Source organism: Pelobates fuscus, chromosome 1 (assembly GCF_036172605.1).
Source record: "Pelobates fuscus isolate aPelFus1 chromosome 1, aPelFus1.pri, whole genome shotgun sequence".
NCBI lineage: Eukaryota > Metazoa > Chordata > Amphibia > Anura > Pelobatidae > Pelobates > Pelobates fuscus.
The window spans coordinates 247,483,062-247,500,512 of record NC_086317.1 but is presented as its reverse complement, the minus strand read 5'-3'; the positions used below and the strand labels follow the sequence as shown (position 1 = coordinate 247,500,512).

General features: G+C 36.1%; 1 protein-coding gene across 1 annotated transcript in view; it reads left to right on the top strand.

Moving 5' to 3' along the window:
• CSMD2 (CUB and Sushi multiple domains 2) overlaps positions 1–17,451 on the top strand; it is a 916,375-nt gene that overhangs the window by 673,283 nt on the left and 225,641 nt on the right. The window contains exon 13 of the mRNA XM_063456412.1: positions 11,290–11,472. Within this exon, the coding sequence (XP_063312482.1) occupies positions 11,290–11,472 (183 nt within the window). The remainder of the gene's footprint in view (positions 1–11,289; positions 11,473–17,451) is intronic.

Genomic DNA, 17,451 nt, shown 5'->3' with positions numbered 1-17,451 from the left:
CATTAAGTATTATGTCAGCCAGAAGAAAAGGATCTGAATATTTATGGCATAAAGCCAGGCAGTGTCAGGATGTTGGGGAGCTAAAGGTGACAGCAGGAAAAGAGTTGGTATTTCAAGCAATGTTTTTCCAACCACCATAGTTGAGGGGTACTTGTTGTCTTTGCATTCAGTGCACTAGGCATTAAATGGTATACCCCGAGCAACTCAAGATAGTTTTCCAGCTTAACAATGTATCCTAAGCTTGTTGCTTACAGTAGCTTACTGTTTAATGAATATAGCCCTTGAGGAGCTTGTGGCACTAAACTTAGGGGATAGTTGTTTCCAGGAAGTTTGCATTGAGTTGACCAAGTTCAGACTCCTCTTGTGTTAGAGGAGATCCAATGTGATAATGCATGGTGTGCTTTCAGAGGCGTCTTCTTAACTAAGTGCACATATATATTGCCATATTAAATTTGTAGTGGCTGATAGGTGGATGTTTTTTTCTAAACTACAGCCGCCCTTGAGGTTGAAAAAATATTTTGTTTGGCAATCCTTTTTAAATCAATCAAAACCATGTTAAATTATGCGAATGACTGTTCTTAAAGCAGTACTGTTATTTCTCTAGAAGTAACAGTTTCTTGTTTCCCAACCCCACTAGGTGCTACTGCAGCATTTACTGAGGTGAACAAAGCAGCCAATTAAAAACCAAATCTTACGTACCTCCACCATGTTTCTGGATTGTGAGTGACTTCGCTGGCCCACAATGTCACGGAGCCTGCTCGAGCATCTACACAAAAATCACACAGGAATGCATGTGCTCTCTGGAATTCCATCAGCAGTGCTGTACATGTGCATGCACACTTGCGCAGTGGGTACAGTACTATTGGTGTTAATCCATTTAGCATACCATACCCATTTTTCCCAGAATGGCATGTAAAGGGTTAACATAGTAAATAACATAGCAAATCGTAGATTTCTAAACAATGAATAGCACAACTAATATCTAATTAGTTGTTAACTATCCGGTTGTGCAAAACTCATACACAGTAACCACTTTAAAATGTTGGTAGGGAGTTCTATAGTACAGAGTATGAACTCTGGAATGAGCAGCAGAAAGCAGCAAATCCCATAATACTTTGCCAGCGTTTTACTTTGACCTGTTATTTAACATTACAATCCATATAAAACATGTAATACATTGCAGAGAGTGAACGCAAGAACATTGTCTATTCAGGGTGACGGTGTTAGCCTAATGCCAGCCCTGCCAAAGTTACAAATCATTCTACGAGGAATATAAAAGAAGACAAAGATTCGGCCTCATTTAAGATTTTGCAAAGGGTTGCTGACACTTTATATGTGCTTAATAATTTCTTTTACTGCCCTCAGAGTACTCACTCCTCCTTTCACGGATTGTGTCTCAATTTGTGAAGGCTTCCTCATTCCAATCAGGATTAATGGTGTTCTACCCTTCGCTCCTTTTGATTCCTGTTAAATGTGAAAGGCAGCCCTAATTAATCCAGCTTCGGTGACTTTCTGAGTTCCTTGGGTTTATTTCATTATTTTTTTTGTAGTTTGAGTTACTAATCTCCCGTAACCAGATTGTAGGGAGGGGATGAGCCACTGCTATTTCCTAGGCTTAGAACTTAATTCCTCAGATGTTCTTTTAATCTTGGATATAAAACAAATATAAAAAGTGACTATAATTAGGGACTGTCTCATACTTCACGGTTTACCATGTCAATGAAGTGGCTCTTTATTCTGTTTGCTGTAAGATGGAGAAAGCTGGTACTGCGGTCCTATTGACCTGAGACTCCTGAAGGCTGCCCTGCCAATTAGGGTTGCAAGGTCAATGCAATAAAGTGCCCTGTACATATCGTTAGACTTATGATATTTAACTTCTCAGCTTAGTCTGTTCATTTGCCCATGCTATTGATTGATCCAGTCTTTACTTGTGCAATATTACTGATAAAAGATTTTATAAACACACAACAGATCGATGGATATACCTGATGGATAGATGTAGAAACAGGAATATTGGATAGACAGATGAAGGCATGAAGGAATAATGGTTGGTCAGGCAGGGTTTTTACATCAATGGTGAATTGATAAATAGGAAGCATGACGATATTTAGATAAATGATCATGTGCAAAGATGACAGTTCATACGTTATATAGATAGTTAGCTGGATGGATGATTGAATAGCTATAGATAGGTTAGTAGATCAATACACAGGGAGAAGTGTAGAAGATAGATTTGCTTGGTTCGCTGTCTTTTTGCTTGAATGTTACCTCTCTTTATATAGATCCATTCGCTATCCAGCCTCTCCTCATCACCAACTCCCCAAACCCCCACAAGTCCCTCACTGGCAGAATAATTCCAACTGATTGTCCTAGTAACCATTCCACTTGTTGCGGACTTGCTTCCTGAGTGCCTGACCTGCCTAATGGATGTTTGCTGAATATTTAAAGGGCACTTTTGCTTAATGCGTTCTTCTCCCCCCTCCCCACTTTTCCAATATCTCTCGGTTGATGGCTGGTGCTGAACTCTGTTAACAGAACAGTTTAATGGAGTGCAAGCTAAAAGAGGGTTTGAAAATAATACTGTACTGCAGACGGCGTGCATTAGTGTGGAAGGTGGAGATTTAAATTTAACCCTCGAGGTGCCAAAGAGATTTCTGCTGAAAATGATGCTGCAGTCGAAGGTTTTGGAAATAATTACAATTATCATATTTGCTTTCCAACCTCTTTTTACACTCAGTCTGGGTAGTTTTTTTCAGCAAAAGTTTTTTATTAAGTATTTTGCAATTCTAACAAAGGAAATAATAATAATAATAATAATCAACATTTATCAAGATAACATAAATGAACATTGATTAAGAAAAAAAAATAAATAAAACAAAATTAAATAAAAAAAAAAAGAAGATGTAGAACAGGGGGAAAACATTTGGGTAGGTTTTTCCAATTAGATGTTTTTTTTTCTCAGTATTACTCTCCAATGGTATTAGCCTGTTCCATTAAGATTTATTGCCCCTCTGCACATTACAATGCATTATGTAATAGAGAAGTAACAGTTTATATGCTGACATGGTAACGTTATGGATTTGGGAGATATTCACATCGATAGAAATATATCGCAATCCTTTTTTTAGCACCACCTAGTGACCAGTCTGCAAATTACTGAACATTTACAAAAAATATCTTACATTAATATAGCATTATGGTCTATACAGCATCAAATTACAAGAGTGCTTGCTTTCATCGCTGCAAATAGTTAGAAAAGCATTATAGTAATGCAGACACGCAGTTTTCATTCCTAAACTGTATTAGCGTTATATGAGAAATCTAAGAAGTTAAATATTTTAAAAGCGTAGATAAATCTACATTAGATGAAAACATCAATAACATCACTGCTAGTGCTTGTGCTTTTTGTAATAAAATATACGTGCTAATAAAGCATTGTTTACAACCTCACTAAGTAGTACTCAGCAAACTTGCCAGGCAGAAATATTTACAAAGGCTGTAAATGTGCACATGATACTAAACTGTATGTAGGTAACTGTGAATCAGGTTCCTTGGACAGAATGAGTAGAAGTTAAAAGGAAATTATAGTGTTAGGACTACAAAGTTGTGATCCTAGCATCGTAGCACCCTCCCCCCTCTGAATGGGTTAAAAACCCTTTTGTAACTTACTTGATCGGTGCTGGGTCAGGCTCCACTCCCCCTCTGCAGTCGTCATCAAATGTGGGGGTCTAATGCGCATGCATGGCGAGCACCGCAATCGCATTAGGACTTCCCCATAGGAAAGTATTTAATCAATTCTTTCCTATGGAGTTTTAGATGACACTGGATGTCATCATTCAAAGTGTGAGGACCTCTAGTGTCATTTAGTGGACCTGAAGTCTGCTTACAACCCGGAAGCACCTCTAGTGGCTGTCTGGTAGACAGCCACTAGAGGTGGAGTTAACCCTACAATGTAATTACTGCAGTTTCTCAATAACTGCAATAATTACAATAGCAGGGTTAAGAGAGCTGGGACACTTCACACAGACCACTTCAATGAGCTGAAGTGGTCTGGATCCCTATAGTGTCCATTTAAGTTTCTATTAACCTGCTTAAAGTGACTCTCTGGACACCAATAAGATGAAATCACAGACCAAGAGCAAATGATAATGTAATTAATTTAAATCTTATGTCAGGCTTTGTATATATTAAAGATGGTTCTGGTGAGAATAAAACATGGTAAAATAAATGGTGCATTTAAACATTTGCAATCTCATTAAATGGTGCAAGTTTAAAAATTTGCTGTTGAGCATCACTTCAGTGAAACTTCCTTCATGAGCTTAGCAATTCCTAAAAATAATGCTTACACAATTCTCCCAGAATGCCCTGCATTGTGTTTTAGACTTCATCTTGCCTTTCTGCGGACACCCTTAGCAATAGCGTACTGTTTTAAACACAGCTTTTAAACCAGTTATCTAAAAGGACTGAAAATCAAGAATTGACTATATCAAAAATATATATACATTTTAAGCAGCATCTTCAGTCCCTGTATGGACTGAAATGCCTGTAAAATGTTTCTGCTTCAAAATGTTATTGAAGCAGAAATGTGTCCCTTCATTAAATCGAGTCGCGTGGTATCATTGGATTGTATATTTTAAGTAGCATAATATAACCCATGCCTAACATTTAGTTATGTATATTGCTGTGAAATTATCTTTAAGGTGATAGATTATCTTTTAAGAATTAAATGTCCCTATTTCCATTTGCAATGTTGGAATGTGTTTACAATGGGTACAAATTTTAAGATTGTTTGTTCCTCCAGTATACCTTTGATTTGAGGTGAGAATAGTTTTTACGTCTATTTCGACGTCCATTCCTTAGTAGTACTATCTCTGTTAGCAATGTCCGTGTAGTCTGTGCTATCGCCATTCTTTTTCTTTGCCTGATGTGCATGGTTGCTTTTCCCATTGTGAATAAATGGGATAGACATGAGACCTTTACTTCATAAGATAAGCTGTAGATCAAATTAGATTTTTTACAACAGCTAGGTGGAGATTCTGTTCTCTTATTTTATATTCTGTGTTTCTCAGCAGAATAACGATCCACCCCACTTGTTCAGACCTTATCATTTTATAGCTTTCTGAGCTCAGGTCCAAAATTGGAGGACTTCAAAACTGTGACCTGTACTTATGTGGCAGGAATGTTTTATCACTTTATTAATACAACAGGATCTGATAATGAGAACGATGTATCTGGCTCATTAACTTGTATTTGGGTCGAGTGCGTTTTTAGCATAGAGAGAGGGACAGTCGATGAAAGAAGAGTGTATTTTTTTTTTTCTTTAGCTATAAACTCATAAAAAAAAAGAAATTGTAATCTCAATGCAGCAAATGCAAAGTCACCTGCAATCACTAAATGCAGGGTATTTCAAATATTTTTGTTATTTTCCTAATTTACCAATATCCACAAAGAAATCTCAAAAAAAGTACTACGGTGATAGTTGCATCAAATGGAAAAGCTTAGCTCTTAATTTTTGGCACAGACACAATATACAAAAGTTTAAATATTTAATTGAATTATTTGACACATTTCCAACACCCTGTGCATGTGTCATCTGTTCATAATATTAGTTTTCAAATAAACATGTTGCAGTGAAGTTAGGTATTTTACGTTTATAGGTTTACAACGCATTGAGAAATTATTGTTATTATTATTATTACTATTAATATTAGTGCCATTTTCAAATCCCCAACAAATTCTGCTGTACTGTACAATCAAGGAAAAAGACAGTAAAATATACACAAACCAATACATACTATAAAAGCACAGTATGGAAAGTTATAACTAGTCAGAGTGTAGAATTACCAAGAGTGTATTGTTAGATTGTATATTATAGCTTTTATACCATACATATACCAGCATTCTCAGACAGACAAAGGTATGCTTCACTGAGAAAGCTTGTATCTGACCTTGGTCAGATCTTAACTAAATAAATATATATATGAAAGCAAAAGTATTCAGACCTCTAACCATTTGTCTGAATTACAAATGGTACACTGAAATTTCATGCTGTGTAATCATTTATTTAAATGCCAGCCACCTACATCCTTCCAAGAATAGTTTGTCTAATTTAATGTATTTGCTCAAACAAGAATGACCCTTGCGAGAGAATACATAGTGAGGTCAACAGGGGCTAGTTCAGGTGTGATGGCTCAGTATCTTTGAGTGACATAACAGTGCAGCAATTCACCAAATAAAGAGATCCGCAAAACCCTTCCCTGGACAGTTGGTGAAAAGAAAGAATGAATTACTTATAATGTACCTTCTGAAGTTCCCCAGAAAAAATGTATTGTAGGAAAACATTTTGTAGTCAACTGATATCAAGATAAATCTTTTGGCGAAAACAAAGAGCATTTGCAGACAAATACTCTGCCTATTTTTCAAGATATAGCATCCATAATGCTATGTCATAGGGTCTCAAATGCATAAAAAGTGTCCAGTATTCTTTGTCCCCCACCCAAGTTTTATTCTCTTTCTGTTATATAAAAAAAACTCATAAAAATAGTTGGGTCTGGTGGATGGTTTGGCGTGACATGAAGATTTATCCATCATATGAGGTTTGTTGGTCACTGCATGATGACACTTCTAATCAGCAATCTTTTTAAAACTGAAAAACTGAATGGGCAAAAAGCAGATTGACACTGAAAGCTAGCCCACTTCTCTGCACTAAGCGGGAGGACGCCTGATTGGAAATTATACTTTCAACAAGGTAATGATACAATTCCAAAGCAACATTGTAGTGGCTCAATAAGAAAAAAAACATCCAAGTCAAAGTCCTTATCACAACAGACAATGTGTGAAAATTGAGGTCTACAAATTGACATCCTGCCAACATGAAAAATCTAGAGGGAATGTGGCAAAATTGATGGATCAAATCCTTATGAACCATGTGCAAAGATGGTACATGTTCAAAAGATGTAAAGCTGCTGTAGCTGTGAAATCTAGCTTTGCCAAAAATCATTGTGTGTAGGCTAAATACCTATGCAAAGAATATATTCCAGTTACCGTAACTAAAAAGTCAAACACAACACTTGAGCCAATTGAAACAATATTGTGTGGTGGGGGTCAGGGGGAGGGTTATGTGTGAAGGCAAAGACCATAGCTGCTTTTAAATGTGACTGTGGGGCAACAGTGAAATCTACATTCATCTAAGCTGTTTCTGGTTATGATTTGTCAGTGCCCCCCAAATGGCTTTTGTAATTGCTTCTTGAAACTTAGACACCTTTCTACTGGTCAGTTGTCCATAAACCGGTATACCTTCAAGATCACTAGTCTGCTCTTATCTGTGCTTTAACCAAAATCACTATGTGACCAATAATTGTGCTAAAAGGAAAAACTGATCCCTAGTGCTTGGTAAATCTCTTGCCAAACTATTATAATATAGTTGATCGATGTGCTATCATCTAATATGATGCCCCATTTGTCCTATGCACTATGCAGATCTTTGAGTCCAAGTGTCGACCTGCCACTATTTGGGAGACACTTTTAGCACAAACTAAATAGTTACTTTGGGACTTTATAAAGAGCATTGCAAAATATTCTTCCAAACGGTCTGCATTCAGATCTTTACTTACAGCGACCTGGATGTCTTTCGTCATTAATTTAACAACTCTCCATCTCACAATGGCACATAGTCCTTTAGATTTCCTTTTGTCAATTGCACTTGTGCATATTAGCCAGGGTTTCATTCATCTGTCAATTTGTCTTTCTCTTTAGAAGTGGTTGTATTGTAATCTGGCCTGCCACTATTATCCACATGACTGCTTCGATACCTACTACGTACTGCCATGTTTTACTCTGTTTCTGTAATCTATGGTGCATCGTTATGCTTCATATCTTCTTTATATGTTATTCTGTTATTTTCTTGCATTTGCGTTTTAGCTATATGATTTGTTTCAGTTACGGGACTCATATTCTCAACGTCTTACTTAAATTTCTTGTTTGGTGGGACATATCATTGCAGCCAGTGTACTTAGTCTCGAAAGTCTATTTTTTTTGTAGACTTTCATGTATTTCTGGTATTATCTCTGCTATTGTGTAGTCACTGTCCTATATTATTATTATTATTAATATTATTATTTTTATTAGCATTTATTTAGCGAGAGCGCTATTATGGTTTCATCATCATTTTCATTTTCTAATCTCCTGCAACTTGCTATCCATATGTAATTATTAGTTGTGGAATATGTCCACCTTTAATAATTTACACTGTGCAGGTGATTGAATATATTGGACTCTGGTCAGAGCCATACTTAGCTTAATTCTAATTTAGTTTATTTTACTTTTCTTCTTTATTTTAATTTGTTAGTTGTTTTATTAAAACGAGACCCTGTCTTTATGCATTTATGCAATGATCATCTAAACTACTTTGTGTCTCAGTTTTTGAAATATCACCTGAATTATGTACAGTTTACTATTTTGACTAGGCAAGTCCCTTTCTAGAATTCTGTATTCTTAAGAAATATTTTTTTTATTTTCTTTTTTATTTTTATTTTTTTCATTAGCAACAGAAGCAATTCTATCATTAGGCCAGCTTCACACAATTTCCTGTAAAAAGTTGGAACATCTGAATGTTTTGCTTTATTCAGGTGTATTTCGGGGGCAGTTAATTGCTGGTTTTGCAAACTATTAGTTTAAAATAACTTGTACTTAAATTCCAAGGTTACCCTTGTTCTGTCTAAATTTGTTCAGTTCTTCTGAGTCCTATTTTCTTTAACCCCTTAAGGACACATGACATGTGTGACATGTCACTATTACCTTTTATTCCAGAAGTTTGGTCCTTAAGGGGTTAAATCATCTCGTGGTCCTGGTCACAGTTGCAACAGAGCTCGGTTAATTAAATACTGTTCTGGTTAATTAAGAAAACATAAAGCAAGGACACTTTTATACTTGGGCAATTAGTCACCATATACATATTTCAGATTTTAACAGATTTGGGCTTCAGAGTGAAATCCCCTTACTTTCAATGTTCATGCAATTGACTTTTTTAATCTTCTATTTTTACATTTATTTTATAATGACATTTTGTTTACAGTAAAGTTTACACAGCTAAAAGCACAATAAGATAAAGGGTTTTTATAGTTCTGATGGGTCTTTCTGGATTTTTTTAAACACGGAAAGGGAAATAATTGGATCGGACAGGTAATTCTAGGTCTGCTGACAGCTACTTGTATAGTTTAAAAAAACACACTTTCTGCTAATTGCTTTTGATCAATATAGTAAGGAATTGCTGATAACGGGAACATTATGAATTCTGCATATTTGCCTGTGACATTTAAGATGAGTATTTTTTTCTTTGCAATGGACATTCTTAGACAAAGACATAGAATTAATGTTGGTGGATTCTAATTAAACCGCTAGAATGAGAGAAAATGAGGTCACCTTGAATAAAGGAAAGTACAAGCACTCTACAGGTTTATTTTTAAGACATCCTCAAGCTTATTATTGTCATTGTTGTTTGGCATCTACTACAATTTTTTTTTTTACTTTCTTCTGTGAAATAGATGAGCCCTTTAGAATTGAGCAGTAACTAGCAGTCATATTAGTTCATCTATTCTTGCTGCAATTTGCATTCTCACACATGATGTATCGGTGTACATGGAATCTTATCCATGTATTTCTTTAATAAAAACGTCATGCATGGATACATAGTGTCATAGTTATGGAGATTGAAAAAAGACTTGCGTCATCAAGTTTAGCCATTCTTACGTAATTTGTGATGCAAGCCACTTGATTGATAAGCAAGATTTTGATAGAAATGTGGTTTCAGATTTTTTATGAAGTTTTACTTTGACTTCCACCTACAGTCGAGTTTCAGGGGATGTAATAAATTGAGCAACTAAAAAGTCTTTATAACGCTGGATTCTAAGTGTTCATTTTAACAGGAGGACGTGCTTTGGGCTAGAACTCTGTGAATATTTGTAATCAACATTTAATATTACAGCCTCAGAGCCAAAATAACTAGCAAAGGCCTGCCAGCAATACTTAAAGATGTATTTGTTGAATACTTCTAGATTACCTTAATAAAGTGCATTAATAAAGTTGTTTAAAAAACATGCCCAACTGCTACACAACAGTGGACGGCAAAAGTAGAAGAAATGTAAGCACAAGACGAAGCAAACTATTTAGGTTTCAGTTTTACGGCAATCAAGACACTTGTTTGCGCTGTTTAACATATCTTATGGCAGAGAAGCTTAAATTTTGTTCTATTTCAAACTTTTAAACAACATCCCAAGACTCCCAAAGTCCCACAGTTGTAATCTCCTTCATCGACTATCCTTTAAAGATGATGGAGAACAACCTTTACTTATACATTTGTTTGTATTATCTAAATATACAAGATATATATGTCTAATTGTGTGTTTCAAAATACATGTTATGAAACTGTGATAGGTATACAGGGAAAATGGCCATGGGATACTTCAGTAAAAGTCCAATTTAAGTTATTATGTTTAACAAGAATTGTTAACATTAGGGGTACTTGTTGATCAACAGGGGTATGTTGCTGCAAAAATCTGTTATTAGAGGTGTGTAGCGTGAAGAGCATGAGAAGTGGTATTTTAGAATAAGTTATCACTTTTAGGTATTTTTTCCATTAATCTTCTACAAGTTCTGCTGTTGTTAGAAGAGAAGTGGAAGCTCTTAGTCTTGTGCATTATACTGCAGCAATACAGAACCTACCTGTCAATGTTGTTGGTGGATGAACATTCTCATAATATTCTGCAGTATTACCAGTATTAACCATATGGCACTTATACTTCAATACTGAAGGGTAGAAGGTTGCTTAATGATCTGAGGGTCGCAAACATTTGAGATCCAGACATTAGCTATGTTGGAGCTGAATTATTGGTTTATTGTAGCCAATAGGTGTAGACCACCTACAAAGGTTGTATGTAGATGTACAGCTGGGGTAGGCAACCTTCAGTACTCCATATGTGGGCTACATCTCCCATAATGTGCTTACAGCCATAATGCTGGCAAAGATTCTGAGGAGATATAGTCCACAACATTTGGAGTGCCAAGGGTTGGCTACCCCTGATGTACAATATAGTAAAAGAAGTAATATAAATATATTGAAATAGATTAATCCAACACTATTCAAAATATAAAAAAAATGAATCGAGAATAAAACATGTTGGGAGACTTGACATTAAATATACTAGGGAGAAGTAAATTGATGCATGTTAATTCATTATTTATATATAAAGGTCTTCTTTTCATGGGCTCTAATGTGGTTTTTCTTTTTTGTAGAAATCGACCAGGGCAGTTGTGGGGACCCTGGAGTTCCAGCCTTTGGGACAAGAGAGGGTTCAAGATTCCGTCACGGAGACACCCTGGTATTCCATTGCCAGCCTGCCTTTGAGCTGGTGGGACAGTCATCCATCACCTGCCAAAAGAACAGCCAGTGGTCTGCCAGAAAACCTGGTTGTGTGTGTAAGTGATGAGAGGAGTCAGTATGTGTGATAGGCTAGCCAGCCAGTAATGGGTGCTGTGCACCCTCCCATCCTCCCACCTTCCTCTGCCCCCCCCCAAGGCAATAAGTACTCAGAGTGCCATGCAAATGAAAATACTAATCGCATGCTAATAACATTCATATTCCATTTTCAGCAGTAATTTAAGCCGCTCAACGAGGGAGAGGTGCAGCTGGAGTTACTGCCTCTCTACGAGAACCTTATTTTTTATCATGAAATATTCATGTTTTAATTTAGAGGAAGAGAATTTCAGCAATCAAGCAGTTTTTTTAATGTACCTTGCTCTGTGTTTTTAGTGGAGTTAACTCTCTCAATACTAAAATGAATTTACAGGACTTTGCCAAAAGGCATGCACTAGTATTATCTTATAACACAATCATATGTATTTGCTAGGTCTGTGATCCCATTATGTTCTTGTACCCAGTAGCAAATGTATAAGGAATTTAACTGTAAAGCAAGATAAAAATACGCTTTATGTCATTATATTGTGAAGTAATTTCAAGATGGTTGCCCAGTGGCAGTGTAAAATAGCACTATGAAAAAGCACTGAAACAAATCAGTTGATGTGCATTTTCACCTCTTACGTTAAATATGTTCCTAAATCAGAATTGTGCTGCTTTCAGCACTCTGTGTGCCTACCTCATGTAGCAATTCAAAATGTCACTTCAGAAAGTTATCCTTCAGATATGAGGGACATCTCATGACTCTGCCAGTAATGATATATTTTTATTTATGGCACTAGTCTGAGATTTGTCAGGTGAAAAAAAACCTGCAAACTCTATGGATAACTGGCAACATTGCCCACTTGTGACATTGGTACATGCATTTTGGTCATCACAAGTGTTGAATGTGCTGTGTTTTCAATTGACCTTTCAAGTTTGCTTGTTGTGTTCCAGGAAAAAGCTCCTATCCTTTTTTGGGTTTCTTTGCACTTGTATGCAAGAGGTTGACCTCTGTTGACAAGATGACCTCCTCTTCATGGAGGGCATCTGAGGGCAAGGGTAACTGAAAATTTCCCAAGTGTAGATGGGACTTATGAATGTAGACCAGGATAATCACTCTGGGCAGAGGAAGCCAGCCTAGTGAGGCTGATCTGCAGGTCTGCTCTGACATAGGATGAAGCATCAGCTAAGGCTATCCTAATATGTAGGCCAAATTGTGTTTTATTAACCCACAGCTTAGATAGTACATACAGTTATGGCCCCCTTCTACTTCAAGTTGGAAATCCAACACCCATGCTGTCTCAGTGAGTTAAAACTAAAAAGTAAAATAAGTTGAGTAGCTACAACATCCAGGGATGACCTGTATTGGGGTAGAGGTTAAGATGTCACACCAAGCTTGGTAATGTGTTACCTTCCAGGGTAAACATGTCCTTGGATCTATTTGGAAATTTGGGGAGTTGCTCTTTAGTAACCTATCTCTGCAAGCTGCTCCTTTTTGTGTCCCATTAATAATACCACTACTGTAAGATTTACAGCTGGTATATCTTGGTTTTGATATCTTCAATGGCCAAATAAAACATAATATAGGGGACAAGTGTGATATTGTTATTATCTTACTAGTTCTCTATACAGTTGTGGTTTGGTGTGTTTGCTTGGTTGTTTTTTTTCGTATTAGTATTTTGTATTATATATCTTCTTATGGCAAGATTGCTACAAACTCTTGTACCCATTATCTCATTCTTTATTTACACAAGTTACTTTGCTCACCTTTCAAATGAATCTAACTTGGAATTTGAAGTAGCAGAATTGTAGACCTTATAGTTTCTGGTATTTCTGAAATATATCTTATCACAAATGAGTCAAAAGCTTGACTACATCAAAATATATTTTTCTTTGCAGCACATTTTGTGAAGCTATAAAAATAAATCTAGATATTTTATAAAAATATTGCAGACAAATTAAATACATACATTTTATTAAAGGTGAATAATACTGAATTAAAAGGAAATGAAGTCTGTGCAAAAGTTAAGTTAGTGTGTAATATAACCATTGCGTAATGTGTTCGTTCCAGTGAAATCTTGCTTAACCAGAAAATAACTGTAGCAAGGGTTTATGGGATTAATAGTTATGTTTATATGCATACACCGCTACTCATGGGTTTCATTTACAGAAAGCGTCTCTTATTGCCTATGCATACCTTTCTGTCCATGTCCATCTCTCTACAGATGCCTAGAAATACATTTACTGCTATCATGTTTATAATTTTTTAACTGATAATATTGGCAATACTTGCAAGGGGGCATCAAAAGTGCAAGAACCTTTTGCATTTTGCAGCTATGCATGGCATCATCATGCAGGAAAATTTGGATGAAGTCTTTATAATGATTTTTTGGACATTTTATTTTACCTTTTGGTGAGTGAGACCTATAATGCTCATTTTGCAACTATTAACGTTTTTTTTTTTTATTAGTTATCGAGATCTGAAATAATCTGAAATAGTTTTTTGTTTTTTTTTTGGTAATCCTGATTTTATTGTAGGATGCTAGTAGAGTTAATACACCAAACCCTTATGCCACACATATGTTCCTAAGTAATATTTATATAGAGAAACCTATTTTTATACATGTTTTTGTACCACGGTGAGAGATGTTTAATCCATCTCAGCAAATAGACTCCACGATAGAGAACAGCTGAAAGCTTTCCACGGTTGTTTTGTATTTGTTATTTACTGTTCTCTCCATAATGTGTTAATTGCAGTTATTTATTTCTATTATACAACTCTAGAAAAAGCCTCAAGGGATTTATGAGTGCAGAGATGAGGGAAAGTAAAAAATCCGACCAATTACCCTAACGTATTACAAGCAGGGAAAATATTCACATTGTTTATGTCAGAAGGTTTTTATTATAATGTCTGATAAGAATAGTTACTGAAACAACTGATATTTATATCCATCCACGGATATTCAATAAACAGAAATAAGTGTCAATATAGCTGCTTGCTGTGCAGTGTGTATAACTGGATAGGCCTTAATATCGAAATCCTCCGATTCGGGAGAGTGAGAGGAAGATGTTGCATAGAGTGACGTTTTAGGACACTGGTTTCAAACGAGCCCCTAAGTCCATTCACCCGGCCTCTGATGACAAACATGGGATGTCCATACACTTCTTGCTAGAGGATATGACTGTCAGACCAGCACTTGGACTGTGTTTATGGCACATGAAACAATATCCTAGAGCTGGGGGATAGAACAGACAAACTGTAGTTTCAATGTCTTCCTGGTGCTTAGAGAAGGAGTGAGAGAACTAATCATTTTCTGGTTCAACTACCTCTTGGAAATGGACCAATAGGATACTGTGATTGGTCCATTTCAGCGTATTTGAATGAGTTGCTGAATTGGTAATGTAGCCCCAGAGGTCGGAGGAGAGAGGTCATTCTGTGCGGCCGTTGCAAGTTGGCCCAATTTAAGACCGACACTGTATCAAACGGACATATATATATAGATATGAAATCAAGCCCTGTGTAAGTGGTCGTCTGGAGTGTGTTGAAGGTAGGGTTAGGGTTCCATATAGCGTGCTAGAATGAGTATTTGTGTACTACAGAAGCGTTTAATCCCTTCATTATACGTATGGATTCTGCTTTTTGAATCCATTCTCGGATTGTGGGTGCTTCTCGTTTTTTCCAGAAAAGTGGAATTAATAGGTTGGCTGCTGTGAGTAGGATTATAGTTAATTTACGAGCTGGTTTGCATCGCTGAAGGCCAAAGATGAGGCCAAAGAGGATCACTTTAGACTCGATGGGGATTGGGATGGATGTGATGGAATGTATCATTGTTGAAAGTTTGTTCCAATATAGCTGGATTGTGGGACATGTCCACCATATGTGTGCAAGTGTGCCTTGCGGTTGGAGGCATCTCCAGCATTGGTTGGAAAAAGTTTGTGTACATGTGATGGTGCATAATGCCATTTCACATTTTTTTTAAAGTTACCCTCTTGAATGTTAGTGCTTATAGTTGATTTATGTTCTCGGTTGAACATGTCCAACCATTCCTTTTGGGTCATGTCAATGTTTAGGTCCTTTGCATATGCTTGAGTGGCTGCTCCATTTTTTTGTTTGTTAATTAACCCATCATACATTGTTTACAACCTTGATATGTTCTATAGCACTGTTTTTGCATCACCAGAGTGAACAAACTATTGTGTTACTTAGGACGAATACCACTAAATTCAATAAACCAAAACTAACTTTCTCCGTCCAGAAAAATGTACACTTAAACAAGTGTTATTCTCTGCTAAAACCTATCCATAGTGTATTCCAAAAAAAATGATCATTTCAGTTCACAACATCTAAAGTGAAAAAGCCCTTATGTCCCAATGCTGATTCTAATTATCACAAAATTGACAATACAAATAGCTTATCAATCAAGAGAACGCAAAGTCAACATTTTAACACATTATTCTGATGTTGACATTGCACACCAATAATATAATTGGTTGTTTTTTTTTGTTTTTTTTTTTGTCAATTGTAGTTCTCCTCTGAAATATGTGTCTGTAATACAACCTGTAGACTGCCTTGTGTTTCATAAAACTGTTGTGAATGCTGGCCTGGTATGGAAGACAAGACATCTGCAGCAATCACTGCTTAGCTTCAAATATTAATCTTAGTGACTAGCAATGTATCCAAACTCAAATAATGAAGTGTCATTATGAAGATGCATTCCTTGCAAATACCTATTGCAGTATATGAACTGTCATGCATATATGCAATTATCTCCAACCACATCGGTGAAATTATATTAAACAAAGAAAGAAGTGCAATAAGGAAAGGAAGAAAACATCTATAGAGAGAACACTACATGAGAAGAGATGCAGTAGGGTGGAAAGAGACAGGCTATAAATATAAACAGAACCATACAGAATCAAGTCAAAGTGAGTTCAGAAACAAGAAACGTACAAGTCAGAACACGTATCTGTCAACTGCCTTGTTTTTCGAAGACAATTTGCAGATTTTGACTCCCACCTTCTGTGCATTTGTCTGTGAAGGAATCCCAAGTTATATATGTTTATGGTTTTGAGTAGCATCTTACCACTTACAGCTATATAAGTATGATATAACTTGAGATGTGACTATCTAGTGGCATTTCTGTCAAGGTTAGTTACTAAAGTGGGAATTCAAACTGAATTTTGAATTTAGGGTACAGTAGCCAAAATGAAAGTATGAGATTTTTATTTTTTATTTTTTTTAGTTTGTTTATTACATTTTAATTCTCACTTTAGTGAATAACCCAGTATGTTTTCAATATGCTGATGGTGGACATGGCTCTTGTGTTCATTTGCTTTCTGTCAGGCAGCTGTTTTTAACCGTCAGTAGAGGATAACATTAGCTCTCAACTTGTACAGCAGATAGTGAGAAGGTCAAACTGGGCTGGATTATAGTTGTGTATTAACTGCTATCAAACTGTGTTTTATACCAGGCTCATGAATCTGTCTATATTATTCTATAATACTACCATAAACATGAGGGTATGAATTATGTTATTCTATGAAGTTATATTTTACTTTGTAGATTGTGTAGTAATGGCCCCATGCTTAGTGACTGATATTATGCACATATACATTGGTCGTGTCACAGACTTGGCCCAAAGCAGATGGCCACTTCAGACAGCCTGGCAGAAATATGTATGCATAGTTGAAAAAAACATTGGTTTCCTCTAATTCATTATTTTTCATCAGGTTTTTTGATATGGAAGGATTAAAGATCTTGTCGAAGACACAGCTAATGAGAAGGGCTATTAGCAGTATATTTGGAATTGCATGGGTATATCTCTTAAGTTAAAGTTCATTTGAAGCAGGATTCTGCATGATGCCAGTGGACATTGATTGTGGTAGTTATAAGTAGAACTAGCTACAGACTGGCTATGTACAATCACGCATTATTCCAGAAGATAGGAAGATATGAGAGGATGATTAGTCTGTGGAATGCTCTCTCGATCAACATTTTA